This window comes from Sminthopsis crassicaudata, chromosome 5 (assembly GCF_048593235.1).
Source record: "Sminthopsis crassicaudata isolate SCR6 chromosome 5, ASM4859323v1, whole genome shotgun sequence".
NCBI lineage: Eukaryota > Metazoa > Chordata > Mammalia > Dasyuromorphia > Dasyuridae > Sminthopsis > Sminthopsis crassicaudata.
This window is the reverse complement of record NC_133621.1, coordinates 212,150,753-212,178,191: the sequence shown is the minus strand read 5'-3', so window position 1 is coordinate 212,178,191 and position 27,439 is coordinate 212,150,753. Positions and strand designations below refer to the sequence as shown.

The 27,439-nt window shown below is 33.0% G+C and overlaps 1 protein-coding gene across 6 annotated transcripts in view; it reads right to left on the bottom strand.

Moving 5' to 3' along the window:
- The window catches only part of TAFA2 (TAFA chemokine like family member 2), a 551,862-nt gene that overhangs the window by 115,721 nt on the left and 408,702 nt on the right, over positions 1–27,439 (bottom strand). For 5 of the 6 annotated variants that reach the window (XR_012482540.1, XM_074269783.1, XM_074269782.1 and 2 more), the window contains 2 exons: positions 20,898–21,045; positions 9,977–10,083 (listed from right to left, as the gene is read on the bottom strand). Coding sequence is in view for 5 of the 6 variants with exons in the window: in XM_074269783.1 (XP_074125884.1) it covers positions 9,977–10,082 (106 nt within the window). In the remaining variant the exon portion in view is untranslated. The remainder of the gene's footprint in view (positions 1–9,976; positions 10,084–20,897; positions 21,046–27,439) is intronic. The other variant, XM_074269784.1, reaches the window with a different exon arrangement.

Genomic DNA, 27,439 nt, shown 5'->3' with positions numbered 1-27,439 from the left:
AACTTTGTTGCAAATGTTTAAAAATCAGAGCAGGATTGGGCAATTCTACATATCTGATTTGTCTTGATATTTATTCTGGAAGCCAGGCTATTTTTAACAATGACAGATAATATGTCTGCACAAATTACTTTACCATCACACTATGAACTCCTTGAGAATAAGGATTGTCTTATACCTTTCTTTGTGTCTCCTTTACCTGGCATATAATAAATATTCAATAATGTTTAGTGACTGACCAACTGACTGATCTCCCTAGGTCTCATTTTGCTCATTTATCAATTAAGAGTGTTGAAACAAATGATTTCTATGGTCCTTTACAATGCTAATGCTATGAACCAGTGATCATTTTTAAGATCCCTTCTACTTCCCAAATCCAATGATTCTACATGACTTCAAAGAAGAGGAGGAAGAGGAACAGCCTTCCTATATGATGATAATTGTGTTATAGTAAGATTTTTGTCCTTCTTTCTCTCCTAGCTCCACCATATTGTTTACATAGCCACAGATACATATTTGCACATACAAAGGCATTTCAAATATGAGCTGGGAAATGGAAATCTATGATTCTCTGTTGAATCATTACAATACTCAGAAATCTCTACATTTCATAAGAGAAGATTACTCCTAGTGTGACTAGCAAATTGATTTTCTCTTCCAAGAACTATCTTTCAAAAACAAAACCCAACCACCATACTGTTTATAACTACATGATCAATGAAAATGTCTACTATAACAATAAGATCAGTTTCAGATAAATATCTTAATTGCTATTTAGAAGCAGTTTCTCACATTTGATCACCATTGCAGATAACAGGTACAGTTAATCTTTGAACCTGAACAACTTCTTTGGGAAAATAGAATGTTTATCATCAGAGAAATCATAAATAAAACATCCAATTTGTTCAGTCATTTAATATCCAACAATATACTTTGTTTCTGATTTTATTTTAACAACTTTTATAGGAATTTTACAACTATGCTTAACGAATTTTAAATGACTTCCTATTATATCAGTCCTCAAAGTATTAACATTACAAGTAAGACATCCACAAAATGAAAAAAATGAAATATTAGACGACATAATTATCACTTCTTGATCTGACACTAATGCTTTATTGGGGGAAAAGAATCCTGAAAAGTTAAATGACATTCTAAAATCTAAGTAACAAAATTATAGGATTATAAATAAAAGCCTGACCTCATTACTTCATCATCACTATCATTACTAATAGTAGTACTATATGAATTATAATAATGGTGATAAATAATAAATAACAGGGATAGAGACTGGAGCTGTGATTTAATTGCTTTAGGAAACTCTTTATGAACAAAGGTGAATCTCTTCTTAGAGACTCAGTCTTTAATTTAGACCGAGTCTCTAATTTAGAGTAGCACAAAACTCTGAGATATAAAATGACTTTCCCAGTATATATCAAAGATGTGAATTGAGTCCAGGTCTTCATGGCTCCAAATATAGTTCTTTCTCCCCAATTCTACTCTGCATCCATAATAAACAATGTAGGATATTTATGATCATTTATTAAAAGATAGGCTTTAGAAATATCAAAGAATGGTGAAATTGATTTAAAAAAAATTATTTGTTCCCTCATTCATATCATTACTACATTACTATTTCTTAATTAGAGAATATCTAACAGAATTAATGTCCCAAACTTTTCTAAGATGCAAACTATATTTGATTATCAGTTCATGGCTTTCAGAGTCAGAGAGACAAGCTTCTTGAAATTGCCTATCAAACATCTTTAAAGACCCAACCCCTGGAGAGGTAGAATATTTTCTCAATAACTCTTAAGAGTCACATAACAGTAAAGATAGTATATGCATTAAAACACACAATAGATAATAAGGTTACTTTATAGTTTTCTCCAACCTTTTAATGCCCAAAATAAAATTAGACATCTTAGAGATAAGAAATTAAGTCAAGATTACTTTGTGTTACCTGATTAACTCTAATGGCCTACAGTCTGAATTATAAACTTTAAGAGAATCATTTGGAATGTGTTTGCATGTGTGTGTGTGTGTGTGTTTGTGCTTTAATTTTATCCTTCAATTTGTTACAAAGGGAGAAGGATTTTCAATAAAAAGAATGCACAGTCTGAGTTTAAGCATGGGAACTAGCTTATTTCCCCTCCCCCACAAAACAAGTCTTGTTTATTGTATAACAACAGATATTAAATGTTAACAGTCATAAATGATCAGATGACTTCCTGTTTAGAGAATTCTACAGTTTCATCTGACCTTATATTTTGACAAGAACATTTACTGAACAAATCCTGACTGAGACTGCTTCAACCAGGAATAGCAGTCTCCTTTAGAGTTACATCCTCCGAGAATTGTTTCTCATGATAAAATTACTCATAAATCTAGGATTACATTGGGCTTAATCCATTTCTTTTATTTTGATGAAGACAACTTTCACTAGTCTTTAGGTAATGAAAATTAGTTTTTTCTTGCAGCATGTCTTTGAATAAGTTAGCATTTATATTTTTCACTTTAGGAGGAAAATAAGTTCTCACCAATTCACTATTTATAGTAATTATCTTCCTAAGATTTAATTTGGTTGGAGCTTAGAAAAGGATTTAATAGGAAACTATGAACTCTAAACTGTCGTGTTTCAAAGGTGATTTTTAATATCCACAGTATAGTGAGATTGAGCATGGGATGGGTTGATTTAAAAAGGGCTTCTTATAGATCCTGACTAATAAAATTATGTCTTAAGCCTCTGTATAAATATGCTGTTCCCTATATTGTGAGAATTTAAAATGGAATCCTACAGTTGGTAATAATTTTCTCCTTGGGTTTGTTCTGGGAAATCTCAGAATATAGTATCTCTGGTTAATGTCTATGTCTCAAAAAATGTAAGTAATAGGACCCCTAGATCTGTATAGTACACCCAAAGTAACAAATCTATTAAGGAGGGTCTGGACAGCTTTATTCAACCACTTAGATAATTTGAAAGATGGAAAGACTTGCAGAAGCCCATAAACAAATACAAAAAGTGTATGAAAGGATTTAATGACCTATAAATAATGCTATTCTTCCTCCTCTTTGAAAAGTTTGACTTTCATACAAAGATCTGACATTTATCCATGTTTACTGCCACCCTTAGATTTCTCCTTACAAGGAAATAGAATGTGAAGTTATCAACAGGGCAAGTTTTCCCCAATATTCCAGTGATAACATCTGTAAGGTTCTCTGGTTCGGTTTTCTTGGAGTCTCTGGTTGTAGCCTTCATTTCAGTTCAATAATCACCACAAGTATAGCCAGGTGTTAAAGTCCAAATCCTTTATTATTCCTTTCAAAGTCTTGTCTCCTTTCCTGGGGCCCGATTAGCTTTCTTAGAAGCCTATCTCTCTCTTTGATTGAGATTGAGATAGATTGAGAGAGCTTGAGCTCCCGCCTGTCTTCTCTGCCCTCTGAATCTCTCCAAAAGAATCCTGGCTAAGGCTTCTAGTTTATATGCTCTACACTGAGTATAAACCAATCATTATATCACTGGGAAACCATTATTTGTTGTAAGATTAAATCAGTCATGCTGAAAACTAGATAACCATTGTCTCTATCAATTCCACTGATTTAGCATCTTGTAATAATCCTTTGTTTCAAGTTCAGAGTTCTGGCCCATAACATCTCCCACTTTCTTTTGTTTAGGTGGTCATGACCTCCCTGACTTCTCAAGGAGGTGAGAACCCAAAAAAGGGGGTGATCATGCCTTCCCTGACTCCTCAAAAAAGGGGTGAAAACACCATAAAAAATCTTAGTATTACTCTTTAGTTTTGATATCCCTTAAGGGGACAGTTGGAACTAATTGGACAGCCAATTTGTTCCCAATGGACCTGCATTAGCTGAATAACAATGGATAGCAGAGTAGGAAATTCATATATCTTGCTCCTTTGGGTTTTAACTTTGGTCCTTAACTACTGTATCACTCAGCCTCAGAAGAGATAATACCTCATCTTCTCTCTCCATGGCATACATTGTTCAAGCAATTTGTCTTCTCTGAATATAATGCCAGACACTCTAAATTAATAAGGGTCCCAAAAATCGCTTTCCACTATTTAAAGGTCTAGTTCTAAGACTGATTTTATTGCCAGGGAAGTCATCCTTCAAGCCTCCTTCCTCTAGTAGTGGAGATTCAAAAATGATGTTCTGTAGCAATAACACATGATAAATATTATGAGTTACAGATGAGAGGAAGACACCAAAGGTGGTTTGTCTGTTATCCTTTTTTGACCAGTGCAAAGGGGTGTTTCTTTCCACAAGTATCTTTCCTCCCTAGAATCTGAGCCAATCAACTCATATTGGAAACAACCACCTTCACTGTCATTCTCCTGGTGATAACAAAGTTATTCTCTTTAGAAAGATGCAATCAGAAAGTCCCCCAAAAAGCTAGTCTCCCAGAAAGATTGTTAAATTGATCAGGGAACTTCTTTGATTACAAAGAATAAATTTCCAAAAGTCTTCGGCTAATGATTTTGTGAAATCTCCACATTGATAGTAATAATGTATTTATTATGTCAAATCTAGTGTTCTTGAAATATGCTCTAGACCCCATTTTGAAGGAATTACTTCCTATATCTAGATCAGCAAATGAGGAACCATATCTTCCACTTCAGTGTTCCTATTGCCTTCTTGTAAAGCTAATTCTTTTAAGAACTTTATCATTTCACTTAAATAGACTGACACTGACTAAAATAACTTACAAAAAAAAAAAGACCAATCTAACTACCCCAGCAAAGAATTCTGATACTTAATAACTCTTCACTTTGAAGAGTGGAAAAGAAATGTTAGCCTTGATTTGAATTCCTCTATCATTTCTATAGAGAGGTTGTATTAGGGAATGAAGAAATGAGGAATAAATTGTATCTTATAATAATTTTCTTTCAAGTAAAAAATGTTATTGTTACCAAAATGATACCAACTTTCAATATACAAGGGATTCTTTTAGTTTGAATTTTTTTCTTGAATCTGTTCTCTATCCCCTTGGTTAGTTAGCTATCAAGAGATGGAAGATCTGAGTTCTAATTCTAACTCTATCACTTACTATCCATGCAACCCTGTTGTCACAACTTCTTTTGCCTAGTTCTAAAATTAAATTAGTTCATGAGCTTAATAATTAGTTACTAATTCCCCCTTTCTACTGAACCAACTATTTTACTATTGTATTCTATTACCCTAATTATGGAGTTAATTATTTTATCTTATTTTTCTTTTATTTTCTTATACCTAAGCTTGCAAACTTTGTCAAAATTTATTTTAATTCATCCTTCCTCATCACATTCTCAATATTTTTTCCCCTAGAAACATACTACATATTTCCAAAAATATATGTGATTTTTTTTTTCCTTACTATTATCTGCTAAGGTGTCTTATCTCACTTAATTTGAAATTCTCTTCTTCTTCTTTTGGCTAGGAAGCTTCTCTTTATTCTTGCTGCAATCTGGTACCGCCCTATTGCTTTTAAGTCCCATGCAACTTCCTGCCTCTGCATTGCTCTTATATCATCTATCAAGTGCCAGAGGGATTTGAAGTAGTGGGAAAAGAGAAAACTTAAAAGGAAGTGTATATACTAACCTCAGAAAGACATCAATGCATCTTGGAGTGGTTGTTTGAAGGTGTGATGTATTTCGTGGAATAAATGTATCAAATGCCTTATAATATCAGTCCACAGTCTATAAGAATATTTGCATTTACAACTTCAAGCAAGCACATTATGAGTGCATAGTAAATATTAAAGGTGTGAAGATGAACCTTCTTTTATCTCTAAAAAATTAAAATTTTACTTCCTTTTTTCCTTCTTCATAAGATAAAGCTAATAATTTTATTTTCATCTCATTCAAGTTTTGATAGAGTAACTGGGGGGGGGAAAGTTACTAGAAATTTTGCTTCAGATAATAATTCAAACCCCAGTCCATTGTTAGTCATAGGAAAAGAAGAACTAGTTATCCCTCTACCTGCAGACTTTCTTTACTCTCTTCCTATGTTTGGCTCCAGATCTTCTCACTTTTTCCTCTGGAATCTCTGGAAATTCATGCTATAATTAACAAAATTTTCTTTATTTTACACTTCTTCCTTTTTTGTTTCTTCCTTTTGATGGTATTCACAGAGACCTTGTTCTCTCTAGATAACATTTCCCTCTTATAATCTTATTTGTGAAGCCTTATAGCTCTCTACCAATATATAACAACACACTGGTCTTAGAGGGACAATCAACACATCACTTATTCTATACTGCACAGAGGTTCCCTCTCTGATGTGAACATTGAGCAACCTTTCCTTCTTTGAGATTCATTCCATCCAAATTCACCATCTACTACAGATCTCCGAGGTTTCCTTTTCTTTTTTTCCTTAATTCCTAGCCCTGCTTCCTCTCCCTAATGCCTGCCATATACTAGGGATCTTCAACATACATATTGATCTTCCCTAAAATACCCTATCTTTTACATTACTCAATTTACTCAGTTTCCATTAATTATCTCTTAATTCCACCTTAGCTGTGAGCAGCTTTGAGCTTTTTTATCATTTATATGTGTCTGCTTCCATAATTAAGATTACTGAAATTCTTTTATTCAACCAAACCTCCCATTATTAGGTTTTCCATATACCTTACCACTTTTAATCCAACTCTTCATTTGCACTTAACTTCCAGTGCTCCCATCCACAGTATTCACTCACATTATCACTCCTGCTTTGATATGACTTTTCCCCCTTCCTAATTTCAGTTCTTTAGTTAGCCAGTTCACCTCTGTGCTATCCATATCCTAACCAGGAGCACACTAAGCTCTGCCCTGAGTCTGAAAGCTTAAGATATACTATTGGTTAGGGGATGTGACATGCAAGGTAAAGAAAGGAAACTGAGAAGCAAATCCAAAGAAGAGGAGAACCAATGTTACAAAATCCCAGAGCAGAGTGTGTATCCAGAAGAAGGAAGTGCCTAATAGTTTATAATGCTTCAGAAAAAAAAAAATAAGAAGATTTGCATATTGAGGAAGGGCCATCAAATTTAGCAATTAAGAAATCATTAGTAACTTTGGAAAGAAGCAACTTTAATTGAATAATGATGTTGGAAGCCAAAAAGCAAAAGGTTGAAAAATAAAATGAGAAGACAGGAAGTAGAGATATAAATATATACTATATATACTCCATAGTATATATAGTATATATATTATATACTACTGACCCCCAAAAGGGCATGTCTTGCTGAATTCCCTGGCTGAAAGTTAATAGCTATCAAACAATCTCTTCCCTCAAGAAATAAACTCAAGAATTAATGTACTTGGGGAAAAATATTAAAATGCCAATTATTAAAGGCCTTTCTATATTCTTTCCTAAAATACATTTTACTTTGGAATATTTGGACACCATGAAAAAAGTTCAAAGTCTCCAAAAGAAAAAATAAAAATTGATGGAAGAATTCTATAGACTTCACTATATATCCTGAAAATAAGTTTCTATTTAGCTTTTTGTCCGTATGTAAATTTACTTAGATGGTTACAGTCAATGAACTCTTAAACTAGCATCAAAGTTATATGTAAGAAACATACTATTTTCAGAGGATCATAGTCTTTATAACTAGAACTTTTACTTAATCAATCTCGACCAGCCCCCTTATTGTAGGTAAGGAAATTGGGATCCAGAGTGATCTGCCACTGGTTGCTTCTCATGCATTTTAAACTTATTAATAGTTTCATTATCATTTGATAAGTTAAGTGTGATATACTTGAACTTTTGAAATGAAATTTGGTTTCTATTAATTATGTGTTGAAGCACCTAGAAAAATGATCCAATTCTATTTGCCAAAATAATTCATATTTAAGTCATTTAAACTTTAGACTGTAAAAGGCTCTAGTGATAGGTATTTTAGATTCAATAATGGTAGACTTCAATCTAATATCCAATGAGATGTATAAAAGGAATTAAAATAAATCACCACAGCTTATCTGGAACTTTTAGGTAAAAGGAGGTAATTATTAACTTTTGTGACAGTAACAAAATAAACTGACCAAATGAATTCTAAATGACTTCCCCATGAGATTAGTTTCCTTTGGATCACTAACTAGACCTGAGCAGATTGCGAAGTTATACCAGAAAAAAAAATTTTTTTTTCAAATTTTAAGTGATTAACATCAAAAAATGACTGATTCTGGTAATAAATGAGGCCAAAATATATAAGCACTTTCCCTGGTGAGATGACTAACTTCATTCAAAAACCTTTAGACAAATTTTTCAAGTCAGGCAAAATACCTTCTGCAAGGAGTGGGCTGTGCTGACTCCTTAGAGAACAGCACAATGAGTCAATGTTGTGACAAGACAGCCACTCTCAAGGTCAAATAGAAGTCTGTTGACATAAAATTGGAAAGATCTTATTAGCAAATCTAATGATGTCCTTGCATAAGTAAAAGTGTGTTTTTTTTGTTTCTTAAATTTACTCCCAAATAATCCATAGTTATATTTTACTGAAACACAGAATTCTACAGTTGGAAAAAAAATCTCTACTTCATTTATCCCATGCCAAATCTCACAAGAATTGTTCACTAAAATATCTCTAACAAGAGGTCCTCCAGTCTTTATCAAAATATCTTCAATGAGGTACATCCTGCTACTTCCCATGACAATACTTTTCATTTGGGGACAGTTCTAATCAATAGAAAGTTGAATTTTGTTTGTTGTTTTTCCTGGTATTAAGGCAAAATTAAATTTTGTCTTGATATTTGATCTGTACTTGATAGTACAGAAGAAGCACAGAGGCTTAACCAATGACTATCTTAAGTCATTGATCTTAACTTAAGATTTAAGATTCAGAATAAAATATACATGTTTGGTCTTGGGTAATGATAGAATTTATCTTACTTAACTATGCATATATTATGAGGTTTTATTTTTTTATTATTATTGTTTACTTGGAGAGGAGTGAGGAGGGAAAATAAAATACTGCTTCTTAGAAAATATTTTTTTTAAAAAAATTCTTACTTTCTATCCTAAAAAAAAAAAAAAATCTAAAAGTAAAACTATCATAATGATTTCACCAAGAGTCAAAAAGTGACACAATAGAATTATGAGTCTGGGATATTATTGGTTTAGAAAACTCCCTAGGGGTGACAATAGGTATATTTATAGGGGTGAAATATGAGGAGAGGTAAAATGATATCAGATTTTCTAATTAGGCAAGCGGGACTCTTGTGGATAATGGAAAATTATACTTAAACTTCAGGAAATTGACTTCTTACATTACTGCTTGATTGTGAAAGGAATAAGTCAAAAATAGTCCCATTTTAATTCACTATATTAATCTTACTAGTCAGAATGAAAAAGCAAAGAGAAGCCTTCTAGCTACCAAAACCTTTCAGGTTTAATGTGAATCTATAGATCAGAAAACTCTTACTGTGTGGCTTGGGAAGGCAAAACCAGCAGCAGCATATTAAGCATATTATGGCTAATGTTTCAATGGAAGTAGGCACAGACACTTCAGGAAGCGAGAATTAAGGCAGCAATGACATTCAGGACCCGCAAAACTTAGCTTTGACAGGCAACCCATTTGCATGCCATAACGAAATGGATGTTATTAAAAATGGTTTCTTTATGACATCTATTGCAGTCAAGAACTTCTCTAGAGCATTCATGTGCTTCTTGATACATCTTTATTACATGTCAACTTAACTTTTCAACTGCCCCATCCAGAAAAGAAAATAGCAGTGAAATTGTCAGAGTTGCAATTTTCTATGGATTGAATCAGCATGCTAAGCTGATATGGCACCAATCTGGGAAACATTAAATAGCCATTTCCTTCCATAAAGTACCACTTTAGAAATCATTCTGAATCTTTATTTGCAGAGCACTCTCAGGAGAAATTGGCACCCAGGAAAATCACAAAAACTACCCAAGACAGAGCCATGCTTTTGTTTAAGCAGCACCAACTTCAACAAGGTGCTGAAAAAAAGGAGCTCATATTTCTTACCTTTATGGTGGTTTGCGCCAGATGCTAGTTTACCCCACAAGGTTAGAATAAATATTATTATTAGCAGCTTTCCTTTTGTTGCTTTCTGTAAGTATCTCTTATTCATCCTGGGAAGAAAAAACAATGGAGACTGCATAAGAACATGACACTATCACAACCATTTTTACAGAATCACAGAATTTTAGACTTCAAAGAGATCTTAATAAATACCCCATCCAAACTACACCCAAAAACTAATTCTCACTATAATATGCTTGAACAAGTTTTCATCCTGCTTCTGCTTGAAGACTTCCAGTAGGATCAGGCTCTTTTCTGTGCCAGTCCATTCCCTTTTGAAATAGTTATAATTATTGGAATTTTCCTGGCTTCAAGTTTAAGTTTAATTCTACAAATCCCACCCAATTGCTACTGGTTTCTGCCCTTGGGAGCCAAACAAAATAAATCTAATCCTTTTTCCAAAAGAGAGTACTTAATTTAAAGACTTAGAGATTTTATTCCAGATAAATAACCTCAATTCCTTCAACTAATCCTTTTATCACATGGTGCTTCATCAACCTAATTGTCTTTCTCTGGATATTCTCTATCTTATTGATATCTTTCACACATTATGCTCTTGAAATGAAACGTGATATTCCAGATGTGGGCTGACTAGGACACAATACTGTGGAATTCTCAATTTATTCTTTGAAGCTATTTCTCTCTTAAGGAAACCCAGAGCTACTCTGGCTGCTATGTCTGGAATACCATGCTGTTGTCTCAAACTGAACTTGAATTCTATTTGACTGTCATATCTTTTTTGAAGTAATCTGCTATATAATCATGGCTCTCCCATCTTAAACTTGAGGGAGTTTGTGGCAGAATGCAATATATTTCTGCTTGTTAGATTTCACATGGTTAGATTCAGCCAAATGTTTTTACATTTTTGCATTTAAAAACTCCAATAGTACCTAACACTTTTAATTCCTCTTTTGACTTTGGATTTGCCTGAAGAATTAAAAATTTTTCTCTAGTGATAAACCAAGGAAATTAAAAATGAAAAATTTCCCAAAAGAGCCTCATGAAGCAAGAAGTCGTCCTCTATGTCTTATTTAACTTTTGGCTTCTAAGGATCTATTTTGCTTATAATCTAAATAAATCTGGTACAATCTGAAGTTATCCCAACAATGTTTTGGTCCAAACAAGTATGTTTAACTCATTCACAAGTTCCAATGCTTACTTACTCATTGGAATTATCTTTGAATAAATCCATTGTACTTTTGAAAATTGCCTTTCCTCATTAATTTGTCATTTGCCAATGGAACATAATTTTAGGGACAATTGGTGTTTTTGTTCCCTCCATGGAATAAAATTCATTTCAAAAATGAAATGCCTTCAGAAGCTAGAAAGGCACAACTTCCTTTCTACAAAAATAATAACCTGTAGCTGTACTGAACAATATGTGGAGCATACCTAATGTTTTCTCAGTTATTTCAGGGGAAGAAAAGAGATGGATAAGCATCTGATTCTTAGAAATTAAACTTAGGAACTATATCATCTGAAAAGAGCCTGGACTTTGAACAAAAAATATGGAATTAATTAAGTGAAAGGGAACAGTAGAAAATAGGGAGCAGGTAGGTAGTTATTTATCTTGGAGAAGAAAGGATGGGGCCCAATTATTCTTCCATCAATTTGCCACCTCACCTTAAATAATTTAAGAGATGAGACTATAGAACAACACAATCATGAGAAGACCCTCTCCAACGAGGAGTCAATAGCAAGGATCTTCATAGTGCAAGATGGATCCCATGTTCAGAACTAACCATCTAGTCCAGACTTTTCAATTTACAGATGAAGATCTGAATACCAGAAAGCATAATTAACATGTCCAATGTTAATAAGATAAAAAGCATCAGAGTCAGGATTTGAACATGGATCTCTTGGCTTCAGAGCCAATGTTTGCTCCACTATAGTATCCTTCCTGGAGCTTTGGGGTACCTGAAGTTGGGGGCTTCTGAATAAATTACTTTTCTTCTTATATCAGTTTGCCTTTGTCCCTCATCTGCATTTCTTTTATCTGCGTTCCTCACCCATCCCCAAACCATAGAGTAGACTATGAGTAGTCCACTACTCATTCAAGCAAACGTAGTAAATTTCTGCTCTGGTTCAGTTTTAGCCTAAAGCCTAAGGCAGGTTAACAAATTTGAGGGAACAGGATTCAATAATCTGCATATGAGAATGTCTATGGGATTGATTTAGTTTTTAAGTGTAATCTTACCTGTTTTATTGTATTTTTATTTATTTTGTTAAATATTTCCAAATTATATTTAAACTAGTTCTGGCAGCAGAGCACATGTTTGACTTCTCTGGTTTAAACCAGTTCCAATCCCTTCTCCATGTTCTAAGGTTACTTTTTGGCTATCAGATAGCTTCTCTCCTTTGATGTATGAATTCTTTACATTGTTTCTCCATCTGAATTATCGCACCACAAATATTCTACCTCCAAAAGCAGAAAGATCTTTATTATAACAACATATTCTGAACCTTTTTCCCAAGAAATCATGAGTACACTAAGCAAAATTTTGATCCAGATATTTAAAGGAAAAAAAACATAATTGTTTGAATTGTTTGGCAAAAGAAGGCAAGGTAGCTTAACAAATTATAACCTTATCCACTCAGTCAAATTCATTTTTCAATTAGAAACTACAAAATGAAAATATCAAATTGATGCAATTGAGGAAGCCTGACATGGGAAGGGATAAGAAAGTAAGCATTATATACTAAGTGCTTTATAAATATTATCTCATTGGATCCTCACAACTCTGGGAAGTAGGTACTATTTTCTCATTTTACAGTTGAGGAAATTGAGGTAAAAAGAGGGTAAGTGATTTGATCAGGTTCATGCAGCTGACAAATGTCTAAGGCCAAACTTGACTTTTATTTTCCTGACTTCAAGCCAAAAGTACACAATTTGGCCCAAAAGGCTTTGGTTAGACCCCTTTGGCTCAGATACTTATTGATTGTGTTTCAATAAACAAATTACTTAATCTCCCTGTGTCTTGGTTCCCTGATCTTCAAGATGGGGGATATATTTACCCTCCCAAGCTCACAAGGCTGAGAGAAAAATGATCGTGGAATTTTAAGGTACTATATAGAAATGTGAGATAGGATTATCTTGCTATTATTACTCCATTAACCTTAAAAAAGAAAGATCACATATGCCTTTTCCTGTCTCAGTACACACTCAATATAGGCATAAAAGAATCTTAGATAAACTTGACAATACTCCAGGCTTTAAGGGAAAATGTAATAAAACCAGGGCTTCAATAGGGGGAAAGGGAATTCTGAGGTGGAAGAAGGAAAAATTGACCCTTGTTTGGAGGTGGTAGATTGTGGAAAATGTAACACAGAAAAGGAAAGGAATGATAAGAAAATCTCTATAACTGGAAGAGAAAACAAACAAACAAAATAGATTTGAGGCTCTTCATGAAGAGTAAAAGTTGAATGTGCTAAAGAGAAAATTAGATTCCTTGTTCTCCAGCAAATGATATGATAGAGATGCACACATGCTTTTACTCATTAAGAGAACACCCATTAAGCACTTAAGTCTCTTTTTATTTTTGTGGAAAAGATGGAGAAAAATGGACTAGTACCAACCTCAAATGGAAATAGAAACAATTCAAGCAGACTTCACGTTGGCTTAGAAAATCACATATTAACATTATCTATGTTTTATTATATTAGTATTTGTTTTGTTAAATATTTCCCAATTAGATTTTAATCTAGTTCAGACCAGACTTGGGAGTATATTTGATAACTCTGGACCAGGTAATATTCAATTAAGTGAATTTGAAACTGGCTGAATGGCCAGATTCAAAAAGAAGCCATTAGTGGTTCAATGGCAACTTGGCAGCAAGTCTCTGGTGAAGTATCCCAGAAGATTTATGTATGACCCTGTTCTTTTTAAGTTTTTATCAATTTCTTTAATAATGTCTGAGATGGCATGCTCATTAAATCTGAAGTTAACACAAGATGTGGACAAATCTAAAATCTTAAAATTAAGTTTAAAAATCAGCTTCACAACTATAGAATGCTGGGAACATAGTTATGTGGGAATTTTTATGATTAAGATCTGAGTTGGTATGCTATGAGAACCCTCCCCAGAAAAAGTTAATACAAGCTTGGCATATATTCAGACAGTTTCCAGAAATTAAGAAGTAATAATTCTTTACATTCCATTCTAAGTATTACAGTTTGAGGAGAATATTGACAAGCTGGAGAGGAAACCAGATCATTGTGTTACCATTCACCATATATTTTTGAAGAGGACCAATGATATCAGGAGGGTAATGTTTCATCTTGCAAATGAATTGGATTTAAGTGAGATAGAGCTGTGTCACATCATCAGCCTCCCTCTCTCCTCCTGAGCCATCAGAGTCCAGTGGCAAGACATAGGTGATTGCCCAGATACAGAGGAAGGTTTTTCCTACACCGAACTAGGAGGGTGAAAGATATTTAGTATATATCAGGAAGATCAGTTGAAGGGACTCAGGTGGTTTAGTCTGGAACAGAGAAGATTTGGGGCAATGTGGAAGCTTTGTTCAATGACTGAAAGGTTTATAATCTAAAAGAAAATGAATTTGTTTTGTGTGTCCATGCAGCACAGAATCAGAAACAACGGCTAGAAATGGCATAGAGGTAAATATAACATTAACAACTGGAACCTCTATAGCACTATGGGCCAGGACTCTGTTAAGAGCTTACAATTATTTGAGCTTCACAACAACTCTGGGAGATGGATACTGTTGTTGTTCAGTCATTTTAATCCTATCTAATCCTTTGTGATCTCATTTGAAGTATTCTTGGAGTGGTATGCATTTCCTTCTCCAGTTCATTTTACAGATGAGAAAACTGAAGCAAGTGTTTATGTGATTTGCCTAGGGTTACACAATTAGGATGTATCCAAGGCTAGATTGGAACTCAAATCTTCTTGCCTCCAGGTTCAGTGCTCTGGATTCTGCACTCTATCAGTTATGCCACCTGGGTTTGGCTTTAGGAAAAACTTCCAAAATCCACTAAAAATGGGATGAGCTATCTTGAGAGATAGTGAGTCTGTCTCCTTTTATTTCAAATTTTCAAGAAGAGACTGCAAGAGGCTGCATGAGTACTTGACAGGTATCTTATAGTGAGGATTCCTCTATACCATTTGGTTTTTGCTTTCTTTTTGCCAAAAATTTTCTTTTCTATTCACTTATACTCTAGCCCTAACCCCTGTCTGTCCACATATACAGGTATCACTTTATCTCCAGCACTACATTTCAGTCAAACTGAATCTCCCTCCTCCAAGTCTTTGCAAAGGCTATTTCCAGTGTTTAGAATGTGCTGGCTTCTCAACTTCTTCAAAATCAATATCTAAAGGCTTTGCTTTTAAAAGTTTGTGATTTTGTAGAGACTGAATGTAACTCAATACATGCTATGTTTACTTGTTGTTGTTTTTTTTTCCCCTCTTGTGGTTTTTCCCTTTTATTCTGATTTTTCTCTCCCAACATGATTCATAAAGAAATGTGTATTTTAAAAAAATTCTGTGATTCTGAGTCATTCAAGGGTTTCAAACAATGGAGTGATATGACATCATGTTTGCATAAAAATCAATTGATCTGAATACCATGAAGTATGACTTAGAAATAGGCAATGCTGGAAAAAGCTTATTGCCATAGTCCAGATAACTATTAGTGAAGGTTTGGATGAGGATCATAGCAGTAGGTAGAAAATGGGAGGAAGATATACAAAGAGAGAATCAATAGGATTTCAGAACCAAGTGAACATAGAATAAAGTTTACTATGTCAAAGAAGGTCCTGAGACTTTAAAGAAGATCCTGAGGAAATTATTAACAAGGCAAAAAGAATGTTAGGAACCCATTACAATCTTATGCCCTTTATTGACTGAATGTACTTTGATAATTATCACTTTAAAAAGTATTGATTGCTTATCATTTTGGGGAGAGAGAAGGGAAGGAAGGGAAGGGAAAAAATTTGGAATTCAAAATCCTATAAAATTGAATTGTAAATTTAACAAAAATAAAATAATTATTATCATTGTGAATTTCTTTCTTAGGAAGCATCAGAATATAGACTTCATTTTCATTTCCTATTTTTGATCCATTTTTAGGCAAAAGAATTGCTGTATAATATTTAACATATTTTTTTTCTTTTTGTCAGGGATTCTGTTTAATTAAAAACCCTGAGCTTGCCAAAAATATAGAAGAAAATTCTGTTAAGTTTCTAAAGCTCAACTGCCAAAAGGCTTGAGCCTCCTTTAAGAACCCATAATTATGTTCTTCCCCCAAAAAAATACATAATTCTAGTCACCTAGGTACCTTTACTACCTCTGGATAAAGGTAGTACTACCTCTTTAAAAAAGAAACATACTTTAAAAAAAAAAAGTCTTAAGTTTTTTGTAAGCACATTAACATCAAAGCCATTTTCTTTTCTTTCTTTTTTTTTTCCATCAGAGCTCATTTCAATGCTCATTTGCCTATTTACAGGATAAAAATAAGAAGCCTTTTTTTTTTCTCTACCATCTCATTCTTGCTTTCCTTTCCAGCTGATTTCACAGCAATTCTCCTTACATTTCAATCAAACTGAATCTCCCCTCTCCAAATGTTTGCAAAGACTATTTCCCATGTTTGGAATGTATTGACTTCTCACTTCATAAAAATCAGTTTCTAAAGGCTTAACTCATATGACACCTCCTACATGCTGTCTTTCCTGCTCCATAGACCTAGTGCTCTTCTCTTTATAAAATTATATTCTTAAAATTATTTTTCATATTAACAAGCATTTTTTTTATCTCCTACCTCCCTCCTCCTATTGAAAAAAAGAAAGACAAAACTCATTCAACAAATACTCATAATCAAGCAAAACAAATCCTCACATTGACATCTTTTAAAAGATGCATTTTGACCTTATGTCACTAAGTGGTATGAGATGTTGGTCTATGCTTAGTTTCAGTATTTTCCAGTTTTCCCAGCAATTTTTGTCAAATAGTGAGTTCTTATACCAGAAACTGGAATCTTTGAGATTATCAAACAATGGATTATTACAGTCATTTACTACTGTGTCCTGTATGTCTAATCTAGTCTATTGATCCATTACTCTTTTAGCCAGTATGAAATAATATTGATGATTACATCTTTATAATATAGTCTTTCCTCTGGTTTGAATGAGCCACCTTCTTTTGCATTAATTCTCTTGATATTTTTAATGTTTCATTCTTCCAGATTAATTTTGTTATTATTTTTTTCTAGATCTATAATATAATTTTTGGTAGTTTAATTGGTATGGCATTAAACAAGTAAATTAATTTAGGTAGAATTGTCACTTTTATTATAATGGCTTTAACTACCTATAAGCAATTGATATCTTTTCAGTTTCTTAGATATGACTTTATTTCTACAAAAACTGCTTTGTAACTGCGTTCATATAGTTTTTCTTGTCAGGTAGACTTTCAAATATTTTATAATGTCTACAGTTATTTTAAATGGAATTTCTCTATTTCTTGATGCTGGATTTTATTGGAAACATATAGGAATGCTGATGATTTATGTATTTGTTTTATATCCTCCAATTTTGCTAATATTGTTAATTATTTCAAGTTTTTAGTTATTTTTCTAGATGTGCAAACACATCTTATTGTAGAGTGAAACTTTGACAAATTTTTACAGCATAACTAAAAAAAGCTTTTACAATCAAATCTATTTTTCTAGTAGCAATGTATAGTTATATATCAACTGTGAGAGTTGGACTATAAGAAAACTGAGTGCTGCAGAAGCAACACTTTTCAATTTGTGATGCTGGAAAGGAAATTTGATAGTCCCTTGGACAGCAAGGACATCAAACTAGTCAATACTTAAAAAAATTAATTCTGACTATTCACTGGAAGGTCAAATACTGAAGCTGAAGCTTAAATACTTTAGTCACATATTGAGACGACAGGACTCATTGGAAAAGATGTTGGGAAAAATTGAAGATAAAATAGAAGGTGATGGCAGAGAATGGGATGGATAAATACTGTCATGGACAGACTGGTAAATAGTGGGGGATAGAAGAGCCTGATGTCCTCTGATCCATAAGGTTACAAAGAGTTAGACACAACCGAATGACTGAATAACAGCAACAAAATTCCCAATCCATACAGAGGTACCATACAAACCAAACAGAAAACTGCATAAAAACCAGGGTTCAGTATCTGGCATACACTAGCTATGCAACTCTAATCACTCACTTAACCTCTCATTGCTTTCTAACTAAGACCATAAATTGAAGAGAGAAGTTTCAACAGTAGAGGAAATTTGCTTACTTTAGAGTTCTTTATGCCAGTGGAAGCACAGACCTAGCACATGCTATGTTGCCTTGCATATGGCACATATGTAATACATGTTTTTGAAATGTCTCATCACCAGCAATATCTATTAAAATTCTATTAATTATAGCATTTGTATTAATACCAATATTTATATGAGTTTGAAAAGCACTTTTACATTTGACTCATTCAGTCTTCACACCTGTGAGATAGGCGACATTATTATGCCCAATTTACGATGAGAATTTTAATTTTACATTAAAATTGCACTTTTGGCAGACTGATTAAATGAAAAGAAACTCAGATAAGTCACTTAAAACCTTGTAATAAGTATAAAGGTTATCAAATACATTGCTATCAGAAGCCCAAGCCTTTTTTAAAAATTAAAGTTTTTCTTCTTAGCAGCATCCATTAATATAAAAAACATTCAGATATATAAACAAAATGAGAAAAGATGGTACACGAAAGTGTACATTCCATTATTTATGTGTTCAAATTATTAATGTAAACTATTTCTTGGCCCATTTTCTTGGGGCTAGTTAAGTGGCTAAGTGGAGTCAGGAAGACCCATGTTCCTGAGTTCAAATTTGGCTTCAGACATTTACTGGATGTATGAATCTGGGCACGTTACTTAAAACTCCAATTGCCTCCAAAAACAAAACAAAAGAAACCCAGCTATGTACCCAAATGAGGTCACTAAAAGTTGTATACCACAGAAACAATTAAATAACAAAATGTACCCAACACTGTGCTAATCCCTGGGGATTCAAAGAAAACCAAAAGACAGTCCCTACAATATAGAGAACCTCTGGGATTTGCATAATCAACCATCAGCAGTGAGTTGTTTAAGTTTGATAGTTTTGTGCGAATAATGCTATGCATATCCAAATGGCTCTTGATAGAAAAGAGTTTCCCCACCCAGATATAAGGGGAGAAGAGGGAGACAATATATAGGTAATATGTATTAAGGATAAATAGGAAATAATCTCCAAGGGAAGGTGTCTTTTTTTTTTTTTTATAAGGTTGGGTTGGGCCAACCTCCAATAGTTTGAGAGAGCTGATTATTAAATATCTGTCTGATCAGTTACAACTGAGAAATAGGGAGAAATTTGTTATTTTGTTAATTATTGAGCCTTGAGAAAGTGAGGAGAAAATGTTAATAATATTGATTAAACTTAAAAGTGTATTTCTTTTTTCATAAACTGGGTTATTAAACATTTACCAACATAAATGTATTGTAAGTCTATTGGTTTTTGTGTCAAAACTTTTTTTTTTTTTTAAAATATATCTGGCCATGCTAGTTCATCAGTTTAGGGTGCTAAATGCTAAAGAAATTCACTGTCTCCCTCCACTATTAAGCCAATCTTAGATATTTGCCTGGGGCAGTAGTAGGTGACTTTACTTGCCCTAGAACACAACTGCCTCCAAAAGGACTTGAACTCAGGTTATCCTTATTCTGAGATCATATGCTCTCTAGCCTATTTCAGCTATATTATTTCACCAAGCCTGATTATCACTGGATTGCTTCTCTCCAGGATCATTAGGAGGATGCTGCAAGATTGTGCATTTAATAGCACTCCAGTCTTTTTAACTTGCTCTGTTGATGCCGCTGCACTAGCAACCACCATGCAAATGCTTTGAAAAAGCCAGACTGCTTTGTCAATCCGAATTAAGTCTGAGCCTATTTAGCTCAGGATCGCTTTCTGCTTCATAAAACCACTTCTCAAACTCTCTACAAGCAATTCTGCTAAGCTTGTTTGTTGATTTTTTAAATATGTTCTACTATGGTACAAATCTGTTTTTATCTCCAAGCCAGATAAAGAAAATTCACTATGATTATGATTTGAAGGGGAAAATAAGATATCATAGGGTGCCATCTGTACCAGACAATTCTCATGCCATCCATAAGAGTCAAAGTTAACCAAATTAAATATGAAATTTACTAAAGCCCTTCCATTAAAATCAAGTCCTATTGAATATGCATCCTTTTTTGAATTATCACTGGTAAAAGAAAAAATGAGAATACTTGGTATTTACAGATAATCCCAACCTTTCATTTAAGTCTCAGCCTTCTCTTAGCATCCAATATATATATATATATATATATATATATATATATATATATATATATATATCAACAAAAAATTCAGCTCCTCTTTCTCCCTTTTAGGTTCTAGCCAACACTTTGCAGTTTGGCTTTGGATGTCATTATTCTACTGGAATTGCTCTCTCCAAAGGTAAAATCTCAATCCCCATCCTTCTTGATCTCCCTGCTATATCTGTCCAATCTACCTACTAAACATTTCACAATAAATGTCCCATGTACTAAGCTTAACTCATTATCACATAAACTCACATGCAAACATCACTCTTCTTAGCTTCCCTATTTCTGTTGAGGGCACTACTATTCTTCTGGTCACTTAGAGTAATATCAGCATTATCCTTTACTCCTGACTCTGCCTTACTCCACAGATTCAATCAGTTGGCATACCATGTCATTTCTACCTTCAATTTTCTTGCATCAATCCTCTTTCCTTTATTTAAATGACAGCTACTCAAATTCACATCCTAATGATCTCTCACCTGAACCATTGATGCAGCCTCCTAATTGGTCTTCCTGCTTCAAGTTTCTCACCTCGTCAGACTGGCCTCCACACAGCTGCCTAAAATGCAGGTCTGACTCTGTCACTCCCCTTCTTAATAAATTTTATCTTCAGTGAGGAATCATAACCTTAGAGTGAAAACACAATCACATAATCAATGAAATACCTAAAACAGTAGCTTAAAAGGAATGTCCCACAGATGTGACAGTGACCTGGATTGAATTTAAGAGTTATATTCCCAATTGCATTGCTCAGTTCTTCCCTAATGTTCCTCATATCACAGAATAATATGGAACCTGGAATAAAAATGTTTGAGAACCATTAACTTAAAAGATTGAGTACTTTCTTTTCTTCAGTACTTATTTCTTAGTACCTTTACCAGAGTGAGAGATCAGGAAGATAGGAAGCCTTTGGTAATATTGTATCTCCCTAGACTAATGTCCTGAAGTAATGGAATACAAATATAAAGGATTCCCCTTTCCCTGTCTCTCTCTCCCTCTCTCCCTGCCTTTCTTTTTCTCCCTCCTTCCCTCTTCCCTCTTCTCTCTCTTCCCTCTTCTCTCTCTTACTCTCCTCTCATTATCTCTCTCTGTATCTATCTCTGTTTATCTCTCTCCTTCTCTCCCCCCCTCTCTCACTCTCTGTCTCTATCTCTCTTTATCTCTCTCCTTCTCTCCCCCCCTCTCTCACTCTCTGTCTCTGTCTCTCTTTGTCTCTCTATCCTTCTCTCTCCCCCTCTGTCTCTGTCTCTTGATCTCTTTCTCTTTCTCTCTCCTCCTCTCTCCTTCTCCTCTCTCTCTCTCTCTCTCTCTCTCTCTCTCTCTCTCTCTCTCTCTCTCTCTCTCTCTCTCTCTCTCTCTCTCTCTCTCTCTGTCTCTCTGTCTCTCTTTCTCTCTCATCTCCTCCTCACAAATTCAGATTTCCCTCAAGAATGTTATTTGAACTACCCCATCTGAAGGGAATTTACTGCGACAACATTAATAAGAATACAGAATTTCATGTATTTCTACATGGAAAAATATTGCAAATTACACTATTTGTACATATGTGTTTGGTGTGTAATATAACTATGGTTATCATAATAAATTAGATTTAGTAGAAGTAGCAGAGTATTGTCAATACTATATTAATATAGTACTTGTGTAATAGCTTAAACACCTGAGCATTTGACTGATTAACAACAGCAGTCATCCAGCCATACCCTAAATTAAAACTAATACATTGTTTATATTTTATTGTCTCTTACAATGAGATTTCAATTCCTTTAACTTTCAATTTATTCATTCATTGACATTATAGATTCTTAAAGGGCCCAAATTTCTGGGACTTCCATTTCTGAATCAAAATTGTCCTATGAATATAAATTTTTTGCATAATGCCATTGTCACTTTATAGCCATCTTAATGAAAAATGCATGAGATTAACTCTTTCCTTTCTTTTCCTAGACTAAGTTTTCATACTCCAATATCTCACTGTAAACAATAGGTTCTATGGCTCTTCTAGTTTCCTTAGCTAGAAAGCAGATGTGCTTTTTATAGGATATTCTAAAAGTGCACAGCAATAACCAAATGGTTACCTATGTCATCTTAAGATTTTTTTTCCAACTGTAAGATTTATTAGATTGTGGAGTAATACCCCACAGTAATGATGGGAGCTCAATTGCCTAAGTCTATTCTTTAAAATGCATTGTGAATCAGTCTCCTCTTTTATATCTTGGAAGGGAATTAGACCAAATCATTGACATTTTTGCCATTTGCTAAATGCCTCTATCTAAAACTTATGACCTTATTACTGCTTTTCACTCTCTAGATTTCAATCAAGGAAAACACAAGGAATCCAGGCAATAACATACAGCATATTTTTTAAAAATTAAAATTATATATGTAAATTCATTTTACATATTTCTATATGACTAAGAGGTTTATCAGAATAAAAAGGAAAAAATGCACAAAGTGAAAGAAGAAGAAAAAAATGTGAAAATAGTATGTTTTGATCTGCATTAAATCTCCATAGTTCTCTTTCTGGATATGAATGATATTTTCCATCCAAAGGTTATTGTAATTGCCTTGGATCACTGAATTGCTGAAAAGAGATAAGTCTATCATAGTTGATCATCACACAATCTTGCTGTTACTGTGTGTGTACAGTGTCCTCCTCACTTTACACAGAATCAGTTCGTGTAAATCTTTCCAGGCTTTTATGAAATCAGCCTATCTGTCATTTCTTATAGAACAATAACATTCCATTATTTTCATATACTATAACTTATTCATCTATTCCTCAATTGATGGGCATCCACTCATTTTCCAATTTTTTATCACCACAGAAAGAGCTGTTGCAAACATTTTTTGCACACGTAGGTACTTTTCCCTCTTTTATGATCTCTTTGGGATACAGAATCAATTGTTGCACTGCATACAGCATAACACTGTGAAGGTTCAAACTCAAATAAGCCAAATCCAGACAATACTGAATCTAGGAAAATGAATACTAGGAATCTAGTATAGGTAGCATTAAAAAAAAACTTACTTGGAATAGATTTCAACACTAAACTATATTTATACTAGATTTATTTATACTATATACTTTTATTTATATTTTATGCTTTTATATATACTTTTATTTATACTTTATTCATTTTTACTATATTTATTTAACAATAAATTAGTAGTAATAATTTTAGCACATTTCTCTTGAAAAAAGGTATAGACGTCAATACTCCAAAAACTAAATTTTTACTGAAATATATGGTAAATATATTGGTCATATAGTCTATGTCACATCTTGATGGTCTCTCCCTTCTCTAGCACTTATTATTTTTCTCTCTCCTTTGCTAGTTCACCTATGCCACCCTTTATTTTGTATGTGTCCAGCTTCACCAAATAGATTGCAATATATTATCACATAGGAGATTAATAAAACACAATTATATTTAATAAATGCTTAATGATTAGGAGACAGGAACTAGACCTATAATTTTAGTGGTAAAGGCAACTGCTGAGTGAGAAAAATTCCTTTACCAATAGAAATTGGCATCTTCTCTACCACTTTATAGTCATATAGCTGCCCCGAACATTGAAAAGTTAACAATCTACCCAGAAACAGCCAAAATGTATCAGAATTGAGACTTAAACTCAAGTCTTTGTGCCTTTGAAATTGACTCTTCTTCCACTACTCTATGATGCTTCTTTTAACATTAATAATTAATGATGAATTTATTGTTTTGTTTTGGTTTTGGTTTGCTTGTTTTTCCCACTAGGAATAATATAGTAATAACTATTGAATTTAATTTGAAGGGGAAATTTTATTTTGACTTATAGGTTTATGGAGAAAAATCTTCATGTTATTTCATTATAAATGAGGTTACCTGATTTTTGTGCTCATTCAAAAAGCTGTTTGAGATTCAAATGAATGAGCCATTCCCCAATTGACAAGTGGTTTAAAGATATGAACAGGTAGTTTTCAAAGGAAGAAATTCAAGTTATCAGCAAGCATATAAAAATGTTCAGGATCAATAATGGAGAAATGCAAAGGTTCTAACTCTTATCCATCAAATGGTTACCAATGACAAAAAAGGAAACATAAAATGTTAAGCCAAAGAAAAAGAAAAGAAAACAGACACACTAGTATGCTAGTGGCAAAATTGTGATTTATTGCAGTCTTTTTGGAAAGCAATATAAAACTATGCTCACAAAAGTTATAAAATGTATATTTTTAATCTGGCTATATCATTACTAAGTCAATATCCTAAAGAGATTTTAAAAAAAGAAAAAAAAAACAGATCTATTTTAAATTTTTAATTATTTAAAATTTATTTTAAAAATACAAAAAAGGAAAAAAACATTATATACACAGCAGAACGTAAGAAAAGATTCAAAATATTTTTTGAATTTCCATTCTAAGAAAGCATAAATAATAAATAATACACATTGTGTTCAAAACTATCCATCTTTTTTTTTTGCTTTTTCTTTTTTTTCTACTGTGCACTTTATTCTTTTTTTCCTTTTTCCTTCCCACCCTACCTTTCCCAAGAAAACTATAATTAAACATGGATATACACATAGATACATAGATATCTATAATCACACTCATATGTACATATATACAACTATATAAGGAAACTATACATTTGTCCAATATCTCTCTGTATATGGATAGCATTCTCCTTCATAATTCCAAGTCTTTCTTTATTTTTCTAAATCTAACTAATTTTCTATACTATAGCAATACTCCAATCTTATACTATATAGTTGTTTTAAGTAGTTTAAAACAATGTTGATTATTATGGTTGACATATGATGTAGTTTATTTTTTTTTGTCTTTTGATTAAATCTATTTTATCTTTAACTTTATCTGAAATTAATGAATACTATGCCTTTTTTTCTAATAAATTCTACATCTGATCATAATTGTGTCTGGATATATCTTTTATGTCCTGTCCCTGCTGCTTTATTTTTACCCATTATGTTGCCTCACTATTATAACCTACTCCCTCTCCCTAGATCCCTCTTATCCTCTCTCCCTACTCTTTCTTTCTCTCTTTATCCCATTTACATTAATCTACACACCTTTTTATAACCCCCTTATTCTGAACAGACTCATTTTGTATAAAAATAGAAGTTGGAAAATTGCTACAACAAATTATGGTCAATGAGTGTAAGGGACATTATTAGAATGTTAATGTAATACCTATTAAAAATGAGCTTCTCAAACATTATACACAATAGTTTCACCTTTTTGTTTTGCTTTTTACTTTCTTGATGCTTTTCCTTTTTGTTCTGATTTTTTCCCAACATGAATCATATGAAAAATATATTAAAATTATTGTTTTATATACATAGATATATACATATGCATGTGAGTGTGTATATATATAACCTAGATCAGATTACTTATTCTCTTAAGAAGGGGATGGTAAAGGAAAGAGGGAAAAAAATCTTACCAAAAATGAATGTTGAAAGGTATCTTTGCATATAATTAGAAAAAATTTACCTTTAATATAAAGTTTAAGTTTGGGGGTTTTTTTTTGTTTTTTTTTTGTTTGTTTTTGTTTTTGGGGTTTTTTTGTTTTTGTTTTTTTTTTTTAATGATTGACAGCAATGGCTGTCTTATTTTTTATTTGAATCTCCAGGGCTTAGTATGGTGCTTTGTACATATTAATCACAATAAATGATTCATTATGTCACAATGCCATAAAAATGATGAAATGCATATTTTCACAGGAAACCAGGAGGTCTCTATGAACTTATGCAAAGTAAAATAAACAGAACTAGGAAAAAAATTTATACAATGACAAGAAAACAACTTTGAAAGTCTTTAAAACTCTAATCAATCTGATAATGTCAGAAGCCTGGAGGACAGAGTATGAAACCACCTTCACCCTGATAAAGAATTGATAGACTTAAAATGCTGAATTGGAAAAAACAAATTTGAACATTGTTTAATGTAGGAATATTTTTTCTGTCTTATACCCATTTATTATGAGGATTTTTGTTAATTATTGTTCAGTTAGAGGTGAACAGTTGAGGGAGAAATAATAAATAGATTAATCTGTTGTACTGAAGACATCATAAAGTTAACATATTCAATACACAATTCGTTATTTTTTCTTCCAAACCCACTCCTCTTCCAAACATTCTGATTTCTGTTAAAGACAGCACCATTCTTCCAAAAACATAATGTAGGTACAATATTTAACTCCTCAATCATTCCACAAATCTATTTGCCAAAAATTTTTTTTAATCCATTTACAGTCTTTAAGTCCTCATCCCCTTCTATCCACATATACAGATATCACCCTATCTCTAGCTCTCATCACTTCTTATCTATATTTCTTGTCTCCTAATTGATAATTTTTCACTATTCCAGTTTATCCTGGAAAAGATTCCCAAAATGATTTTTCTTTAAATACATATCATATCAATCATCTACTCAATAAATTCTAGTAGTTCTCTGTTGCCTTTATGATAAAATAACTCCTCTGTTTAGCTCTTAAAACCCTTCACTACTTGGCACCAATATATCTTTCCAGATTTATTTGAATTATTCCCATTACCACACTTTGTGATCCAGCCAAATTGGCTCCTTACACACAGCTTCATATCTTTTATCTCTATGCCTTTGACTGCTAGTGTCCCATGTCTAGATTATAGTTTGCCACTTCTGCGTCATAAAATCTCTCTTTCTTCATTTCTTTTTTGCAAAAGGGGCTCTTAATTTGTGGTCTATACATGTTTTGTTTTAACATTTTGATAACTATTTCAATATGATAGATTTTTTATAATCCTAATTTATTTCATGCATTTAAAAACTTCATTCTGAGAAGGCATCCACAGACTTCTCCAGACTACCAAAGGAATCCATAACACAAAAATGTTTAAGAATTCATGTTCACTATAATGTCTTTCCTAATGCCTACGATTTCCCATTCTTCTTCTCTCTATTAATGTATCACCAAAACACTGTTGAGGAAGTTGAGATAAATAAATTTTGAAAAATAAATTAAACCTCTGAGATACTCAT